Here is a 16,621-nt window from a genome sequence, read left to right as displayed (position 1 = left end):
TCTCTCTGTTTATCCCTGTTTCTCTCTCACTCTCTCTTTCTCTCTCTCTTTCTATTTATATTTCTCCTTCTCTTGGCAGTAATATTAAAGTAACACTAATGCACATATACACATAAACATACAGTTACAGTGTGGGTGTGGGTGGGTGTTTATGTGTCTGTCTTGTGATCACTATGTTGCAGCTGTTGCTGCGACACAGATCATTTTACGAGCCGTAATGCAGCTGACAGGAGAGAGAGTGTTGATGTAGATGTAGCCTCTGCAATAGCTGGCATCTTATTTTTTGTTATTCCTTCTCGCCATCTGTCTCTCCACCTGTCTGTCTCTCTTTCTCTCTGTCTCTCTACCGGTCTGTCTGTCTGTCTGTCCGTCTGTCCGTCTGACAGGCCAGGCTCAGTGGACCGGAGGCCAGCAGAACTGAGCACCCTCAGCGACGGCTACCAGATCCGGATCTAACCTGTCCGGAGTCTAACACCCCCCCAAGAAATAGACAGAGTCTGTTTTTATTTTCAAACTTTACTTTTGGTTTTTTTGTGTTCTTTTATTTATGATGTCGCTCTACATCCCCTCAAGTCAACAAAAACGACCAACCCTGGAACCGTGTTTTTCATATCCATCTCCTGCGGTTAGGGTCCCTCACCATGGAAACAAAGTGATAAAGATAGGTGGGTGGGATTTGAGTTGTCTTTAAGTTTACCTGATGTTCACGTCAAACATCGGCAATGCAGCAACAAGGATTTTAGTATTATCATTGTTGCCGGTGCTTTTTAAAGCTTCTTGAAGCCTGTCCACAGCCCTCAGAATAAAAATCTAGTTTTGAGTGTCAAAAGAGAAGCAGTATTTCTAAACTAGTAGCAGAAGCAACCTTGGAACCTAGTGAAAGAGGAATGGTTTAGGTTTTATGGTTAAATTCTAGTCTAAGAAATCAGGACTCGTAACAGGGATCACTGACTTATACCTTTAAAGTCTGTTCTAAAATAAACACTCAAAATACGGCTTAAAGAGCTACAGAACAGCCAAAAAACTGTTAATTTCTTTCTTTGAAAGAAAACGTTTTTCTCAACTCCACTGGTATCTCGGTGGGAAAGCGATTTGTACGGAGAAAGGAGCAGCGTGTGGATAAGAGGATCAATGGTGCATGCTGGGAAACAGAAACCGAGTGGAGAGGGTGATGGCAGACAGGGAGGATGAGGAATGAGGGCAGATGTAGAGAGCGAGAGAGCAGGGGGCATGAGAGAGGGGGAAAGAGAGACAGAGCGGGAAAGTGAGGCTTGACTGCGGGAGACCAGAGTGGGCACTAAACAGACCGAAGCAGTGGAACACAGTACATAAGATCAGGCACTGCAGCAAACCCCCGCCCTTTCTAGTTCTCCTCTTCCCTAGCTTGCCTCTCTGTATGCCACAACCCGCTTATTATGGGCTGTCAGGAGACGCATGCCCCCCTGCCTTTTGTTACTAATACCACGGTGCTTTCTGCAAGCCCGAAATAATCTGAAGTGGGGGCTGCAGAGGAGAGGAAATGACATCTCTTATCCAGCTTTCCAGAAGGAAGTGGGAGCTATAACTGTTAACGGTTTAATGTGTGTGAGAGCGGCTGTGAAATTACAAAACACCATACCAACCAGAGGAAAAAAGCAATATAAAATCCTTAAGGTCCAAAACCAGTTCAAAGGAAAACTTCAGACATGATTTATTCAAATTGAATACACATCAAACATGTTGAAAGAAAAGTATGTTGCACATTTTTGCTAATGTTGTGCTCATTGTTTAAACCTATGGCCACAAATGAGCTTTGTTTGATTGGCAGCTGATTGCGCCAATCCCACTCTGTTGCAAATGAAAAGTTGTCCTGTGATTGGTAGCCAATGGATAACATCTTCCAGAAGTTAAAATGTAGCATATATATCTCATGGTTTTTAACCTTTCAGCATCTGCATTTCAGCAGCATCACATTAGCAAAACATTTTCGCCTCACTATTTTTAGCATTAGTCTATCAGCATTAGTGTATTCGTATTAGCTTATTAGCATTAGCATATTAGCAGTAGCATCTGAGAATGTTGAGTGGTGAAACAGTATGTTTAGTCAGGACTCTGGTATAGGATGAACAGCCAATAAGGGCACAGGATGCACTGGAGGTCTATTGGTCTCCAAACACACTATTAGGCTAATGCACTATCAATATGCTATTAGCATGCTATCAGCATGCTATCAATATGCTGTTGATGGGTAATTCATTTGCTATTATTATAGAGGTTGTGAATTACTGGATTCACTATAGCGTGATTGTTTTTATGAATATCAAAATAATCATATCTGCAGAAGAACAATCATTGCTGGAATCAGATCAACTTCTTAGCTGTGTGAAGCGTCCCTAAAATGGGTCCTGTTTGAGTCAAACACACATACTGTTTCATGCCTCTATTGGGACCTGCTTTGTGGGGTCCATCCTCAGATGTATGTATTTACAGTATATCATATCAGTGTATGGTGCAGAGTGAATGTACAGACACCAGTACAGCCACATAGAACTGTACGGTTGGGATACTAAGAGATGACCACTAGAAACTACATTGTCATACTGTTATGAGACAGGGAGCCGACCAGTACAACCACTGACAGATCAGTCAAAACCAGTGAAGCCATGGAGTTTACTGCCTGGTCCAGGATTCAGTGAGTCAGTCTATTGGGTCCCGCACCATACGATAGACGCTGTTATTATATCGTATATGTGTTTTAACAAAAACATCCTCAAAGGCAGCACAGGCTGTGTCATTACACCTGATGAAACCAAATTGTCTTCAGTCGCAATGTTAGAACTGGACATATTAAATGTGTTCAGCCTTATCCCAAGTCTTGTCACATAGGCCATCGTTCTATACTCTGCTGAAACAGAAATGCTTCAGAAATCATTGTATTATATCCAGTGTCAAGATTGTTTAACTTTGTTTAAGTATCTCATCAGAATGTTTGATAGTGTCACATTGAATTGTCGTTTCTTGGTCATAATGAGCTCATGGTTGCTGGAAAACACTAGGCGTCCTACAATATTCTACATGCTAGGAGATTAAACCAGAACACACTAGAATATCCTAGAACACGCAGGAACATTCACACATAATCAATGTTTGAATACTTCGACAATGAGCTATGCACAAACCAAAAGGTTATTGTTAAAGAATATGTTTATAAAGTCTTCCATGAAATTAAATGTGAACACAGAGCGTAGAACAGAGATTACTTTTGGATGCAATGAGACAAGTATTGAAGTATTGCCAAGTTGAATTGTGTGTGTGGCAATGTTACTGGGAATTATTAAAGATTCCAAAAATTTGGCAAAATCAACTACATGCTGCGTAGATTCGGATTGAAACGTGGATACGTTTCAAGGTGCTTTTTGTGGGAAACACAGTATAAATATTCTGGGCTTGTCTCATGTTTGTGTAGCAACTGTCCACCGCCTAGTGAAATTTAGAAATGGGGGTAAATTCACCTGCCGCACAAACTCACCAGCTAAATATAAATAAATGATGAGGTGGTTCTTTGTATGAGGGTTTATACTGCATAGAAGAAAGGCAGGCGCCCACTAATGTACGGAGAGCACAATTCAGCAGCGTTGGGTTTCGTTTTCACCGGAGGGCAATTAAGTGGTTCAGTGTAATATTGTCAAGAATGGTGTTTTTTTTGGAAACATTTGTATTGTCTTTTATTTTATGACAAAGAATAATATCTACTTTTGTTTGTTTGTTGTGATTTTATCAAAGAGCTTTCAGCTATGACGCTATGACGATATTCAAATGCTTCTTTTTAACACTTCACAGACATGGCGACCCCAACGTGTTTGGGTTGTCTGCTAGTTAACTTCTGCACTCAGAAAACCAAATCAACTATGGCGTTTTCTCCTTATGAATGTTTATTTTTTGTATTGTTTGAATGTACTTTGTTTTCTGGCTTGTTTTTCCTAAGGTTTTTATATGGGTTGATGGTGGACATTTGTTTTTTTATAATTTATTTTTCTTCAGTCTATTCAGTGATTGTGATCTTTAGCTAAACAAAACAAAAAAAATAATTGTGCTTATGGTAAGGCTTATGATTTGCCTCCAAGTGCTGTTCCTCAGTTTCACCTGATTGTTAAGATACCACAGATTGTTGTTTTGTTCCTGGGGTAATTTCGGGCCTTTTTGGGGGGTTTGGGGACAACAGTAATTTGGAAATTGTGACTCGTGCCTAGAAAATGCTCTGTGTTGCATCTTTAAACACGCAGCATTTGTAAGAAGACAGCGCATGTTGTGTGTGTGTGTGTGTGTGTGTGTGTGTGTGTGTGTGTGTGTGTGTGTGTGTGTGTGTGTGTGAGTGATCCCTGACTTGAAGCCTATGGGCCAAGAGGAAAGGTTGCTGATAGGACAACAAATGACTCGAGTGAACCACCTTTATCCTCTGAACTAGATGTGAAATATTGCCTTTCATGCTAAGCCGGCTAAATATCATCGATGACTTTCGGAAGAAAATATGGAATTTGCCTGAAATTCATCGACGATTGATCCTTTGTTCGCTTCCTGCTCATCCTCTCAAGGGACACTTGAAAAATGATCACGGCCACACACTTAACAGCGACAAACAAAGCAACACTTTTCCTTGAAACAGTTCAGCAAAACATTTGTGTCTTCTGTGTGAATCCACCCCCTAAATAGTCAAGATACAACCTGTGAGTCTACACTTTTTACCATCAAACTGATGTAAAACCGGGGAATCAGCTCCGGGTTTTCCCTCTCAGCCACTCCCAGGTTTTCGGTGGGAATCCGTCCCAGGTTTTATCTTCCCCCGTGGTGGTTTCTAATGCTTCTGATGTTATCCTGTGTGTAAAAATGATCGCCCTCCTACTGTAACAGCACCAGTGGTTCCACAGAGGTGGATTTTGTCAATAAGGCATGCATTCTTATAATAAATTATATATGTTTTTAATAGAGTGTTTGTCTATTGGAATTGATGGATGGGTGGAAATGTATTTGATTGATTGAGGAGGGAACCAGTAGAGGTATACCAAACCTAACTGCAACTGTATTGTTGCAGCATGCTGCTCTGCTATCTGTGTGTTGTATACAGTATATGTGCATGTGCTTGTGTGTGTGTGTTTTATATTTTTGCAAGTGTATGTTTGCATAATAAGAACGTGGACACGTGGGATCAGATTTACAGAATTAATCCTAATCCTTAATTTCCCCTCCATGTAGAGGCCCACATCGTGTGTGTGTGTGTGTGTGTGGTTGTGTGTGTGCAACTGTGCATGTGTACGTGAGTGTGCTAGAGAGACAAAATAAAGACAAATTTCAGTAATGTCAGAATGTTGAGAGAGGGAGATAAAGAGAATTTGATGAAAGGAGGATGGAGAGAGAGGATTAGTGAGTTTAATTCCTAGCCCAACTCTCCTCCTCTCGTCCTCATATTAAGAAGCAGCCAGACAAATACGGAAATGAGCTGATTATTGATACTGCAGCCCATTTAAACATTGTGGTTACATATGTCAGACAATAGTCTGCAATATTACATTTTAAGTTTTAAGTTAATTCACCCTGCATTTTGTATGGGAGGCAATGACAATATAATAGGCTACAACACAAAACAATAGTAGTAGTTGAATCGGCCGTGTTCATTTCTAGAATATTTGATAGCCTGGTGAAACATAACAAAAGAAAGAGAAATAAAGGTTAAAGACTGATCCCACTAGATGCTATCGACATTTTGACGTCAGCTTGGCTACAAACCTCTCATTAGCCGCTTAACGTCCAAACCCTGATATTCACTCGGCTCTTTGCATTGATTTTCCCAAGACACAAAGAAGCGTCTATTGATTGAGACTGGGTGTCTTCAGGGGGAAACAGAAGGGCTTGATATAGTGGAAGTATTTGAAGAATTTCACCCTGTTTGGTGCAGAGAGAAAGCCTCTTCTGTGACATTGGCAGAGAGGAACCAAACGCCCAAAGGTCAAGACTGTAGTCCTAATTATGGTATCCCCTTACTCCTGTTCAAACTCACAATCGCCTACTATATAACCATGATGCTATGCAGAATGAAATATAACTAAATTCTGAGTTAGTTCAGATGATTTCAAGTTAATCAGGATACAGGAGAATTGTTAATTAGAATACTAATGGCCTTAGAAGCTTGTGGAAGTAAAGATTGTTATATAGATAGTATGGCTAAGTTATAAATTTAAGTTATTTTAACCGTGGACAGAATAACCAAGTTGATGTCCTCTTTGTGTTTATTTACTCGCCAATAAAACACATTAAGTTCAGTTTCCATTGCATTCCCTAACTTCGTTGCATTCCTTGCGCTCTAGGCCCTTCAGACGTGTTTGGATGCGCAATAATGGAAAGGCTCTAGGAAATGTCAACGGATAGTAGAAAGCATCGAAAAACGATTATTCCTCCGATTAAATAGACTTAAATGTGCCGTAGGTCTATCATCGGGTCCGATGAGCTGTAGCAGAATTAGATGCTTAAAGCTTGCATTCTGTCTCGGATAATGACAAGAATTGCCACGCATTCTCTGAACGTGTACCATTGCGGCTTAAGTTAGTAAGACGGCAACATAAAGCTTGTCCAAAACCCTTCGGAGACTCATGGAAGTCTATTAGGATGCAGCCCAGTGTCTTGGCGCAGTGCAGTTAACCGTGTGTACAGAATATTAAATCTAGATTCAAAAGTACAGCAAGTACAGTAGTATATTTCCACCGCACATCCATGATGTAGTCTGAATATATATGCCATCACCATGAGTAAGAAAATAGATGTGACTTTAAAGTTGTATTTGGAGCAATGTTCTTCAACCAAACTTATCCGTAATACAGTTAAGTCATTATTCAGAAATCTTCTTGTAATGCGTTCTCCAAGAATTTGTACTTGAAACAAAAATAGCTACTGTATTAGCACTTAAAAAAAGGATCCAACTTCCCCATTCCAACCAACTTCCTCAAAAACTAAAAGTTAATGCTTTGGTGTAATATTTTCATGAATATTTTCATTTTCAAGTCCAGACTGTCATTTAAAATGTTAATTCATTTTAATTAAAATATTATTTTGTAGGTAACTCATTTCTAAATTCATCTGTGAAAAGGAAGGAAACCACAAGTAGCAAAGAGAGGCCAGAAAATAATTTATATGTCATGTTTTTAATGCAGTAATTCAACTTTTTTGTTTTTATACAAGTGTTCTCACAGATGCCAGAAATTGTCCCTGACTACCGCCTGAACATGAAGGCAGGGTTAAACTCCGTAGGAAATGGAAAGAGGATTTAAAGATATCGCTCAATGTGTGTCCCTCGCTCTGTTGGCAACTGTAAAGAAATTTGACCATCGCTAAACATTCCTTTACATAAACATACAAAACCAAAGAAATAAAAAAAGAATAAAACACACAAGAGGGAAGCTTTTTTTCTGAGATACCACACCTCAACTCAAACCCCTCTCCTGGACTCGAGATTTCAGTTGTTTTTCGGTCTGTGTTTTTGTTTCTTCGTAGACGTAGAGGGCTGGTTGGGGGGGGGGCGTTTACAAGGGTTTGTAGTCCAGCTTGGACTCCAGTTTCTTGGAGTCGGCCACCTTACGGACGGCCTTCATGAAGTCCTCCTGGGTGACGTACTCCCGGTCGGCACGGATGGCGAACAGACCTGGAGGAGAGCGAGGGGACCAGACGACACGGTTAAGATTAAGATGAATCGCTGCCCGAGTAGGACACGAGTGGAACCAGTTGACCCGTGGTGCTGCGCTATCGATTAGGGAGACGGAGTGTGTGTTTACCCGCTTCCGTGCACACGTTCCTCAGATCGGCTCCGTTGAAGCCGTCTGACAGCTTCACGATGGCCTCGTAATCTGAGGAGACAAGAGCGAGAGGAAGAATGAGGTTGAATTGATCTCTTCATGGTGTGTGTGTGTGTGTGTGTGTGTGTGTGTGTGTGTGTGTGTGTGTGTGTGTGTGTGTGTGTGTGTGTGTGTGTGTGTGTGTGTGTGTGTGTGTGTGTGTGTGTGTGTGTGTGTGTGTGTGTGTGTGTGTGTGTAGACCACGCTTGGTGTGTGTGGTTACCAATCTCTCCATGCTTGGTGATGGGGCTAGAGTGGATCTTCATGATGTCCAGGCGGGCTTGTTCGTTCGGAAGCTCGATATCTGCAGCATGAAATTAACACGTGTCACTTACTTCACATTACCACTAGAGGGTGTACCTACTGCAAAACATAATATAGTAAAAGGGGAACAGTTATCGTCTCATGCCGGTTTATTTGTTTATACATTGGTCCCATCTGGAGAAAGCAAACCCTGGAACGATAACGCCATTTGTCCTTTTTCCACAACACGCATATGAAGCCTATTTAAGAAATCTGCTTGTGACAGTTCCCCTTTAATAGCAAAGTAAGGTTTAATATTAGTCTAAAACAGAAACAGTTTGCGTTCTCCTGATGTCCAACCACATTGCATTATAAATGGACGACACATCGCATAAATCATCTAGACTACAAAACTGAACTACACACCAACACAACATCAACAGTTTCCACGTTTCATCACGCCACTCAAAGCCCAACAGACCATAATACCACAACTATGTCTGGTTTAATGTTTCTCCAGGTCTCAGAACCCAGGATGCTAGGAGCTTACGGATCTTGCGGTCCAGTCGCCCGGGCCGCAGCAGGGCTGGGTCCAGTGTGTCTGGGCGGTTGGTGGCCATGATCATCTTCACTCTGTGGAGGGTGTCAAAGCCGTCCATCTGGTTCAGCAGCTGTGAGCAGGGGGAAGAACAAGAAGGACCATTAGGTCTCTTTTCTGGCCCACATTGCACTCCTAACCTTCCCAGTGTAGCTCTTTGAAATTGTTTGTGTGAAAAGGTGCTATACAATTAAATTGACTTGAGAGGAACCAGGAGTACCTGGAACCTGTTGTGGTTGTATCTCTATCTATCTAACACTGATACACTGAGTTGAAAACATGCACTCAACTCAAACTTAATAGGAAGTTACGGACGGGTTAACAGTAATTGGCACCTGCATTATTGGACAATATGGCTCCAATCCAAGTACAAAAGGAACATTTGCAGAACTCATCATCACTATTAAAACATTAGCATTTTAAAACTACAGTCCCTTCCCAGCCCCCTGTAACCCCTCTCTGCATGCATCCCCCCCCCCCCCGCTGGACAAGAATGTAATCCTGGCATCTGCTTTAAAATATTGTTTTACTTCCTTTTTGGAAATGCTTTAAATGGTGTTCATGTTGTTGCTTTGTTTTATTTAAATACATTTTAGAACACCCCCTCACCTCCATCAGTGTCCTCTGGATCTCTCTGTCAGCTGAGGTTCCCTCAGAGAAACGCCTCCCGCCTTAGAGGACAGAAACATAAGACGGTTAGCGTGGATTCAGTGGCTCTGGGTGGAATGGAAATACACAGCAGGCTGACTGTGAAAGGGTGACTATTACAGGGTGTGTGAGAGGGTTGCTGAGAGGGTGGCAACAGTGTAAGATTAAAAAGGAGCGGGCGACTGTGACAGGGTGAATGTCTTGGTACACACCGATGGCGTCGATCTCGTCCATGAAGATGATGCAGGGCTGGTGGTCGCGGGCGTAGTTGAACATCTCTCTGATGAGTCTGGCACTTTCCCCAATGTACTTATCCACGATGGAGCTGGACACCACCTGGAGACCAACCACACACACAGCTCAGCTTCAGACTCCCACTTCATTAAGGAGAACCAAACCCCTGGAACCCACCTTTAAAAAAATAATAATAATAAAAAAAGGTTCTCGGGTTTCCAGCAGCTTAAGGGTTTTGTTAATTAAACTCGCCTTCAACTCAGCTTCAATAAGCGGAGGACAGGTCTGTCGCATCAAGCATTAAACAGAAGGTGACCAGCTACCAATAACAGCCAATCAGCGGTTATGTATGCAAGAGCATGTGTTCAACCAATAGAGGGAGTCCTCTAATGTACACTTGGTGCTGGGGTTTAGTACTCTTTTAAACTTGTAACTATTGGTTTACTTGTATCAAGAGCTCAATTGTATCAAACATGGATATGTACATGATGTGTTCCTTCTCAGGGTATAGGTTTTATCCCATTGGGGCTTTCTGGAGTTTTTCCAGTACAGTGTGAAAGCTTGTGGTTAAAAGCAGGCAATTTAAATCCAGATAAAAGTGGTTTTAAGTTGGCCTCATGAGACTCATAATGCAAACAAACGGGACTTGGATCAGCAGATTATCCTTATTTAGGACATTTATGACGAAAGTGTTAAGTTAGCTTCTTTCACTTGAATTAATACGACGCAAAAAGGGCCACAACTACTACCAACACAAGAAATAATCCTGACCTTGAGGAAGTTGCAGTCCAGCTGGCTGGCCACTGCTCTGGCTAGAAGTGTCTTCCCAGTACCTTGGAGAAGAAACACAGACATCAAAGACGTACAGACTACACCCACAGCGTAAACAGGAACAATACGACCCGCAGGTCCTACTAAATGTTATCAAGTCCCAGTTGATTGGGGTTGGGGAGCCCAGAAGTAGAGCTGACCTGGAGGTCCGTAGAGCAGGCAGCCCTTGGGAGGGATGATGCCCACTCTAAGGAAGAGCTCAGGGTTGGTCAGGGGAAGCTCGATCACCTGGAACAACACAGAACTTAATATCCACCTCTAGTCTCATATACACATAGTCTTACTGTGTGTTCACACCGCACTTCGCCCCATTTCGCCTGTTCACGCGAATAGGCGAATGTTGCCGCGCGACAAATCATAATCTGTCGCTGTGCATTTTTGTGTGCATTCGCGGGGCGAATTTTTCGCGGAGCGTTTTGCCTGCCAACGGTCATTCATGCCAATTCAACCATGGCCGAGATGTGTGTCTGTACCTGTTGTGGAAGAGGGAGAGACGTCGGAATGCCCGTCGTTTATGGGTTAATAATATAATCCGGAGGCGCACACCGCTTTGTGCCGTGATATTATATATATCGTATATATTATATGATATAGATATTTATATATTATATGTAGATATAGAGCGGGAGTCGCAAACGGCAACAATCACTTTCTCCTCCAAGCTGCGATTCACTGAACGGTTGAACGGTGATTGGCTGTTTTACGTTACTTCACCCAGGGAGTGAACGCTGATTGGCTGTTTTACGTTACTTCACCCACGTTACCCACAGGGAGTGAACGCTGATTGGCTGTTTCAACGCAAATGCCGCAAAGAAGTTGAAATATTTCAACTTCAGCGAATTTGTCGCGGCGCGAATCCACGTGAACGCGCTCGCCGTTCACGTGGAAAAATGTCGCGCCATCAATCAAATCTTTCAAACAAAAAAATTTGCCTTCGTCTCCACATTCACTTTGCATTGAAACGTGTCGCGGGGCGAAGTGCGGTGTGAACACACAGTTATGCCGCTTTTCCACCGACAGTACCAGCTCAAATGGCCTCGACTCGCCCCGCCTTTTTTTGCGTTTCCATTGGCAAAAAAAGTACCTGTTACCGGGTACTATTTTTTTTTAGCACCACCTCCGTCGAGGTTCCAAGCGAGCGGAGTAGGTACCTTTGTGTGACGTAAACAGGCTGCTGGCCACTGATTGGCCAGCGGCTGCAAACGGAAATAAACACTCAAAGTTAAGTTATGTCCGGCGTGGCTGGAGTCCACGGACCCGCTCCCGAGGGGGACACGGATCGGTGTTTCGCCGTGTGTGTCGCTCCTTTCCCGGGGCTAGAGTTAGGCTGCGCGTGGTTGTGTGTGTGTCCGGTGTGGCTGGAGTCCACGGACCTGCTCCCGGGGGGGGACATGGATCAGCGTTTCGCTGTTTCGTTTTTGTGTCGTTCCTTTCCCAGGGCTCGAGTTGCCTCGATCAACATTATCGTATGACAACAATAGACGCGCAGTCACTGCGCTTTTTATTTTATTTTATTTCCCATCATAACCTTTCCCGGGAATCAGGAAATAGTCTTGGTCAGATTCAGATTTCCCGGGAATCCCGTCTCACGGGATTAAAACCTAATGACGACCCGCCCATGTTGGAGAGGTTCTTTTCTACGACCCGCCCACGTTGAAGAGGTACTTTTTTAGATGGAAACGCGACGTGCCTGGAACCAAACTGAGTCGTGCCGCGCTAAAGTCGTGAGCTGGTACTGTCGGTGGAAAAGCGGCATTATTAGCACCTACAGTCAGATAATCACAGATAGCTTTACAATAGTCATACAGCTGAAACAAGACCACCAGCATTCAACATACACCCCCTTCTCACTGACAATTCAGAATGTACCATTATGAATACATGGATATAAACAAGTGCTTCACTGCTTACCAACCTTGGAGTCTCAAAACATACAGACGTATAAGCTAAAGATATTTCATGGTTTATTTCTTATTCTAAAACGGCAATGGAAAATATAAACAAACAAACGACTTTTCACACCTTGTAATTATGAATTGACCGACGTTTAAAAAAAAAAAATGGAGGTTACGTTTAAAAAAGTAAAGGACCTTTTATCCCCCTAGGGTGGGTTTAGACGAAACAGGTTGGAAAAGAATCCTTAAAAAAACATGTGAAACATGTGTATAAACTCACCTCTCTCAGCTCTCTGATCTGTTCAGACAGCCCTCCAATCTCGGAGTAGGAAACACTGCCAGGGTCTTCATGGGACATGTTGTAAACCAAGGGGTCTACCTCACGCGGCAGGTACCTGGGTACGTGAGGAAGATGATCAGATGACACCATGAGGGTACGAACACATGATATTCAATTCAAGCTGCATTGCAGACAGAGCGGAGGATATTAATAAGACATATACAGGAAAAAAAACATCGTATAAAAGTGATTACATTTCCATGGTTACTTATCTCCCATCTACAATGCCAACATAATGTGATACTGTGACAATAATAGGAACACAAGATAATGTGAAAACATGACTAGAATGAACACATGAATGATCCTGCCCCAGCCTACCTCATAATAGTGAGGGTGGTCATGTCCAAAGCCACCCTTGTACCAGGTTTCAGCTGTGACTTATCCAACTGAAAAGGAATGCAAAACAAAATAAGTATTAACCCATAGAATTCAACTTTTTCTTTCTTTGTCTACTTGAAATGTTCTTTGCTAATCAGAATACTAGGAAAACAAGCACATAAATCAGTTACAGTCCATTCAAAACAAAAACATTATTAAAGGGAGGAAATAAATAGTATGTTTGGCATACCTGCCTGCGGCATCCAACCACATATCGCGGTCCATTTGTGGCCTTTACAATAACTGTCAACAAGATGGTCGGTTGTCAGTGAATCGCACACAATACTAAAACCAATCCAACAATAATAATGTTTTTTTTTAATTAAAGTGAACTTACATTTCTCCTCGGTCAACTGTTTGAGAACCTCGCCCACGATCTGCATTAAAAATAATCAGACCCGTCAATATTTTGGACGCTGTCATTCCAGGACCTGCTCATCCAGAACGACGGTCAATAAGTTCTTACCTGCCCAACACTTTGGAGCGCCTTCAGATCGTTCTCTGATTTCTCGTACTGCTTTGTTTGTTCCCTTAGCTGTTCCCTCACTAAAAATAGAAAAATAAAATAGAAGGACAGTCGGAGTTAGTTTGTAAATCGGGGCTAGAACACAATACAACACGGCTAGGCAGTCATGCAGTGTTAGCGTTAGCAGCTCTGTCCACACAAACAGTACAAGCGCTCATTTAGCTCACTTTGCTGACCTCGGGCTATACACGACCTGACCAGGACGGATCCCAGTGATATATTTTGATTTTTGAGCGTTATGGCGTAACCACCACAGCAGCATACAATATTATGTCACACGGAATGCTAAGCGATGGTTAGCCGTGCTAGTTTCTGAGACGAACTGCAGCCCATTCATTTCTACGGAGAAGCTGACTGCATGACAAAGCAGTAGCTAGCCCAAATGCTAACCGGGACTCATCCGTTCCAGTAAACAGCTACGGAACAAAAATACAGACCACCGCCTATCTCCGCAACATTTATCAAGAATACATCATTAGCTTACACTCTTTTAATCGTCCGTCAATTTCTTTATGTTCGAGTAGTTTCTTCCTGTAGTCCTGCAGACCCTTATCCCTGGTGTCGGCCATGATGCCCCGCTGAATGATGGGAGTCAGCGACGTCACAAGTGTTTTCCTGGTCGGGCCTGCCCCCTTATTTTAGCGTCATCACACCGTTTGGAGAAGTTACAGCATACGGTTGAACAAATTGTGTCTATTATGGATGTGATATCACTTGTCGCATACCTACATTCCCCTAATTATTTTTATATTATATATTTTTTATTTAAATGGTTGACATATTAAGTTGCTAAATTGTTATTAAGTGTTGCTGTTGTACCTTTGAGCGTCCACTTGAGGTCGCTGATAACCCGTCGCATTACAAATAGGACTGGACTCTGTAGCAATACACTGTATGCAGTAGTTAAAAGTCTTACGCATGATACGCATGTCTACTAAATCTCTAGTGGACATGTTGGTGTGTGTGTGTGTGTGTGTGTGTGTGTGTGTGTGTGTGTGTGTGTGTGTGTGTGCATGCATGTGCGTGTACGTGTGTGTGCGTGTGCGTGTGCGTGTGCGTGTGTGTGTGTGTGTGTGTGTGTGTGTGTGTGTGTGTGTAATAGTTAGTTATTGTCTCTCCCAAACAGTATTTTCTAGTTGTTTTTTTTACTGTTCTAAAGAGATCCATTTCTATTTATGCTATGTTTTGTGTTTATATTTCTCGTTTGGTTTACTATTTTCTATTTACTTGGTTGTTCCTGGCTTGAGCTTAGCTACTCTAAATACTTATTTTCTCCGGTAACAAAGTAAGTCTGTAAGTCTGAGAGTCTGAAACAGATCAGTATCTATCATCTATCATCAGAGAATAACGTTTGTTTTCAGTGGAGTTATCTATTCCTTCAAGTCACTAGAGCACATCTATGTCTGGCTTCCCATTTCCCCCACTTTCTCCCATAGCAGACAAAGATAATACAGATACTGAAACTAATTTACAACATAAAATAAATTTAACTCAGTCTTTAAAGAGAATTGTGGCAGAGAGAGAAAAATGGAGAAAGAGAGAAATGGAGATAGAATTCAGATTCACCCAGACTCACCTGGCTTCATTCTGTCTCACACCTAATAAGATGTTTTATTTGACAATTTATTCCCTGTAAAGACTATTATTTCCTCGCTCATGCTTTCATTAATTACTTTCTTGTTTTTCTATCAGTTCTTACTCCTTGTTATATTAAATTTGATCCCTGTTTGCATTGTCATTGTTGTGTTTCTATGTAAATAAAGCTTTCATGGATGTCATAAGACCAAGCTAAAGAAATAGAGGAGAGGGGAAGAGGAGAGGGTGATGGTGATTTGGAGGAACAGGAGAAGTAAAGAGAACATGACCTCTGGTTTAAGAGAACACTTTCACCGCCAATCAGTCACATTACAATCTCCTAATACTGACACTGTGAAACAACACCATCCCACTGTAATGAGAAATGAATTGGCTAAATGTAGCTAAATGTAGCATAGCCAATCTAATGACATCTTCAGCAGTCAACATTCATTTGTGTGAGACACGAAATGTGTAGACTGCGCGCCTGACAGGAAATTTACCACACTGTGTGCCAAAACCGACACAGCAGAACACACACATCCTAGTATAAATGAAATATCAATGTTTGGATTACCAGGAAAACATGTTAATACAGTTCTGATATATAGTTCTGCATCGTTCCTTGCATAGTGGCCTCTGTTGTCATTGACAGTAACACTTTGGCAGTGATCAGAAAAAGTACTTCATCGGAAAATACTACTTTATTAAAGGTAAGGTTTGATGACGCCTACTTCTGTTCCTTCCTTGGAAAGCACTTAGGGTTGGAGAGCACTATAAAAGGTAAAAGTGCTCTGTGTACGTTTGACTAAGTACTAGTATCAAAACTAAAAATAGGCTATTATCATGAACCAACATCAATACGTAGCATATCAGATAAAACACATACTGTATATCGTCCATTTGTGGTTTGGTCTGGCGATTTCTTCTGATTGTCAGCAGCGAGAGTTTCAATATTAATAACAAATTGTGCATCATTTCTATGAAAAGGCCTTCAAGTAAAATGTATCCTCACATTTAATATCTATAAATTTGAGTGTAATTTCTTAGAAGTGCCACAGCCATTGTTGGCTATTAGTGAGGGAAATGCTGTGACCCCTTCAGATTCATGTCATTCATAGTGCATGAACGATAGACACTTCCTAATGGAGAGGAAATGTAGGGAGGGAGGGAGGGAACCTGCAGCAACTTTAATAGTAGTAAAAAAAAAAAGGCAAGATTTGAATGTGCCTTTTACTCCAAAAAGCACAATCCCCAAGAATGCCCAGAAATATAGAGTCAAGGACTAAAGGAGTAAATACTTAGTAGTAAAAGTAATTTAGTACTCTTCATCCCTTCAGCTGGGCTCCATCCCATCCGTGCTGAAGCAATGCGCAAACCAAGGTCAGGCAATTAGTCAACTGCTGTGTCACATAAACATCGGCGTTGTAAACAATTCTCCGGCAAAGTCTCAGAGTGTGTGGGTGCATCAGCTGGAGGAGGGGGGGTTGGATG

General features: G+C 42.0%; 2 protein-coding genes across 2 annotated transcripts in view; one reads left to right on the top strand and one right to left on the bottom strand.

Moving 5' to 3' along the window:
* vash2 (vasohibin 2) overlaps positions 1 to 1,608 on the top strand; it is a 19,307-nt gene extending 17,699 nt beyond the window's left edge. The window contains exon 8 of the mRNA XM_084483931.1: positions 387 to 1,608. Coding sequence (XP_084340057.1) covers positions 387 to 456 — 70 coding nt within the window. The 3' untranslated portion in view covers positions 457 to 1,608. The remainder of the gene's footprint in view (positions 1 to 386) is intronic.
* Positions 1,609 to 7,150: 5,542 nt separating this feature from the next.
* On the bottom strand, positions 7,151 to 14,130 carry psmc6 (proteasome 26S subunit, ATPase 6). Its single transcript, XM_084484185.1, has 14 exons — positions 14,037 to 14,130; positions 13,493 to 13,572; positions 13,364 to 13,403; positions 13,217 to 13,269; positions 12,967 to 13,034; positions 12,586 to 12,700; positions 10,551 to 10,638; positions 10,351 to 10,412; positions 9,558 to 9,681; positions 9,307 to 9,368; positions 8,650 to 8,770; positions 8,080 to 8,160; positions 7,797 to 7,868; positions 7,151 to 7,666 (listed from the first exon to the last, which is right to left on the bottom strand). The coding sequence occupies exons 1-14, from the start codon at positions 14,119 to 14,121 to the stop codon at positions 7,548 to 7,550; spliced, it is 1,170 nt and encodes a 389-aa protein (XP_084340311.1). The 5' UTR covers positions 14,122 to 14,130; the 3' UTR covers positions 7,151 to 7,547.
* Positions 14,131 to 16,621: the final 2,491 nt, after the last annotated feature.

This window comes from Micromesistius poutassou, assembly GCF_964030765.1.
Source record: "Micromesistius poutassou genome assembly, chromosome: 19".
Lineage (NCBI taxonomy): Eukaryota > Metazoa > Chordata > Actinopteri > Gadiformes > Gadidae > Micromesistius > Micromesistius poutassou.
This window is presented reverse-complemented; position numbering and strand designations above follow the sequence as displayed.

What these genes read in the sequence shown, in the direction of transcription:
- psmc6 (XM_084484185.1), bottom strand. Translation starts at nt 14,121, where the DNA reads ATGGCCGACACCAGGGATAAGGGTCTGCAGGACTACAGGAAGAAACTA. An exon ending in AGATCAGAGAGCTGAGAGAG is followed by an intron (nt 10,639 to 12,585) that starts GTGAGTTTATAC and finishes GTGTTGTTCCAG; the next exon opens with GTGATCGAGCTTCCCCTGAC. An exon ending in CACCAAGCATGGAGAGATTG is followed by an intron (nt 7,869 to 8,079) that starts GTAACCACACAC and finishes TTGTCTCCTCAG; the next exon opens with ATTACGAGGCCATCGTGAAG.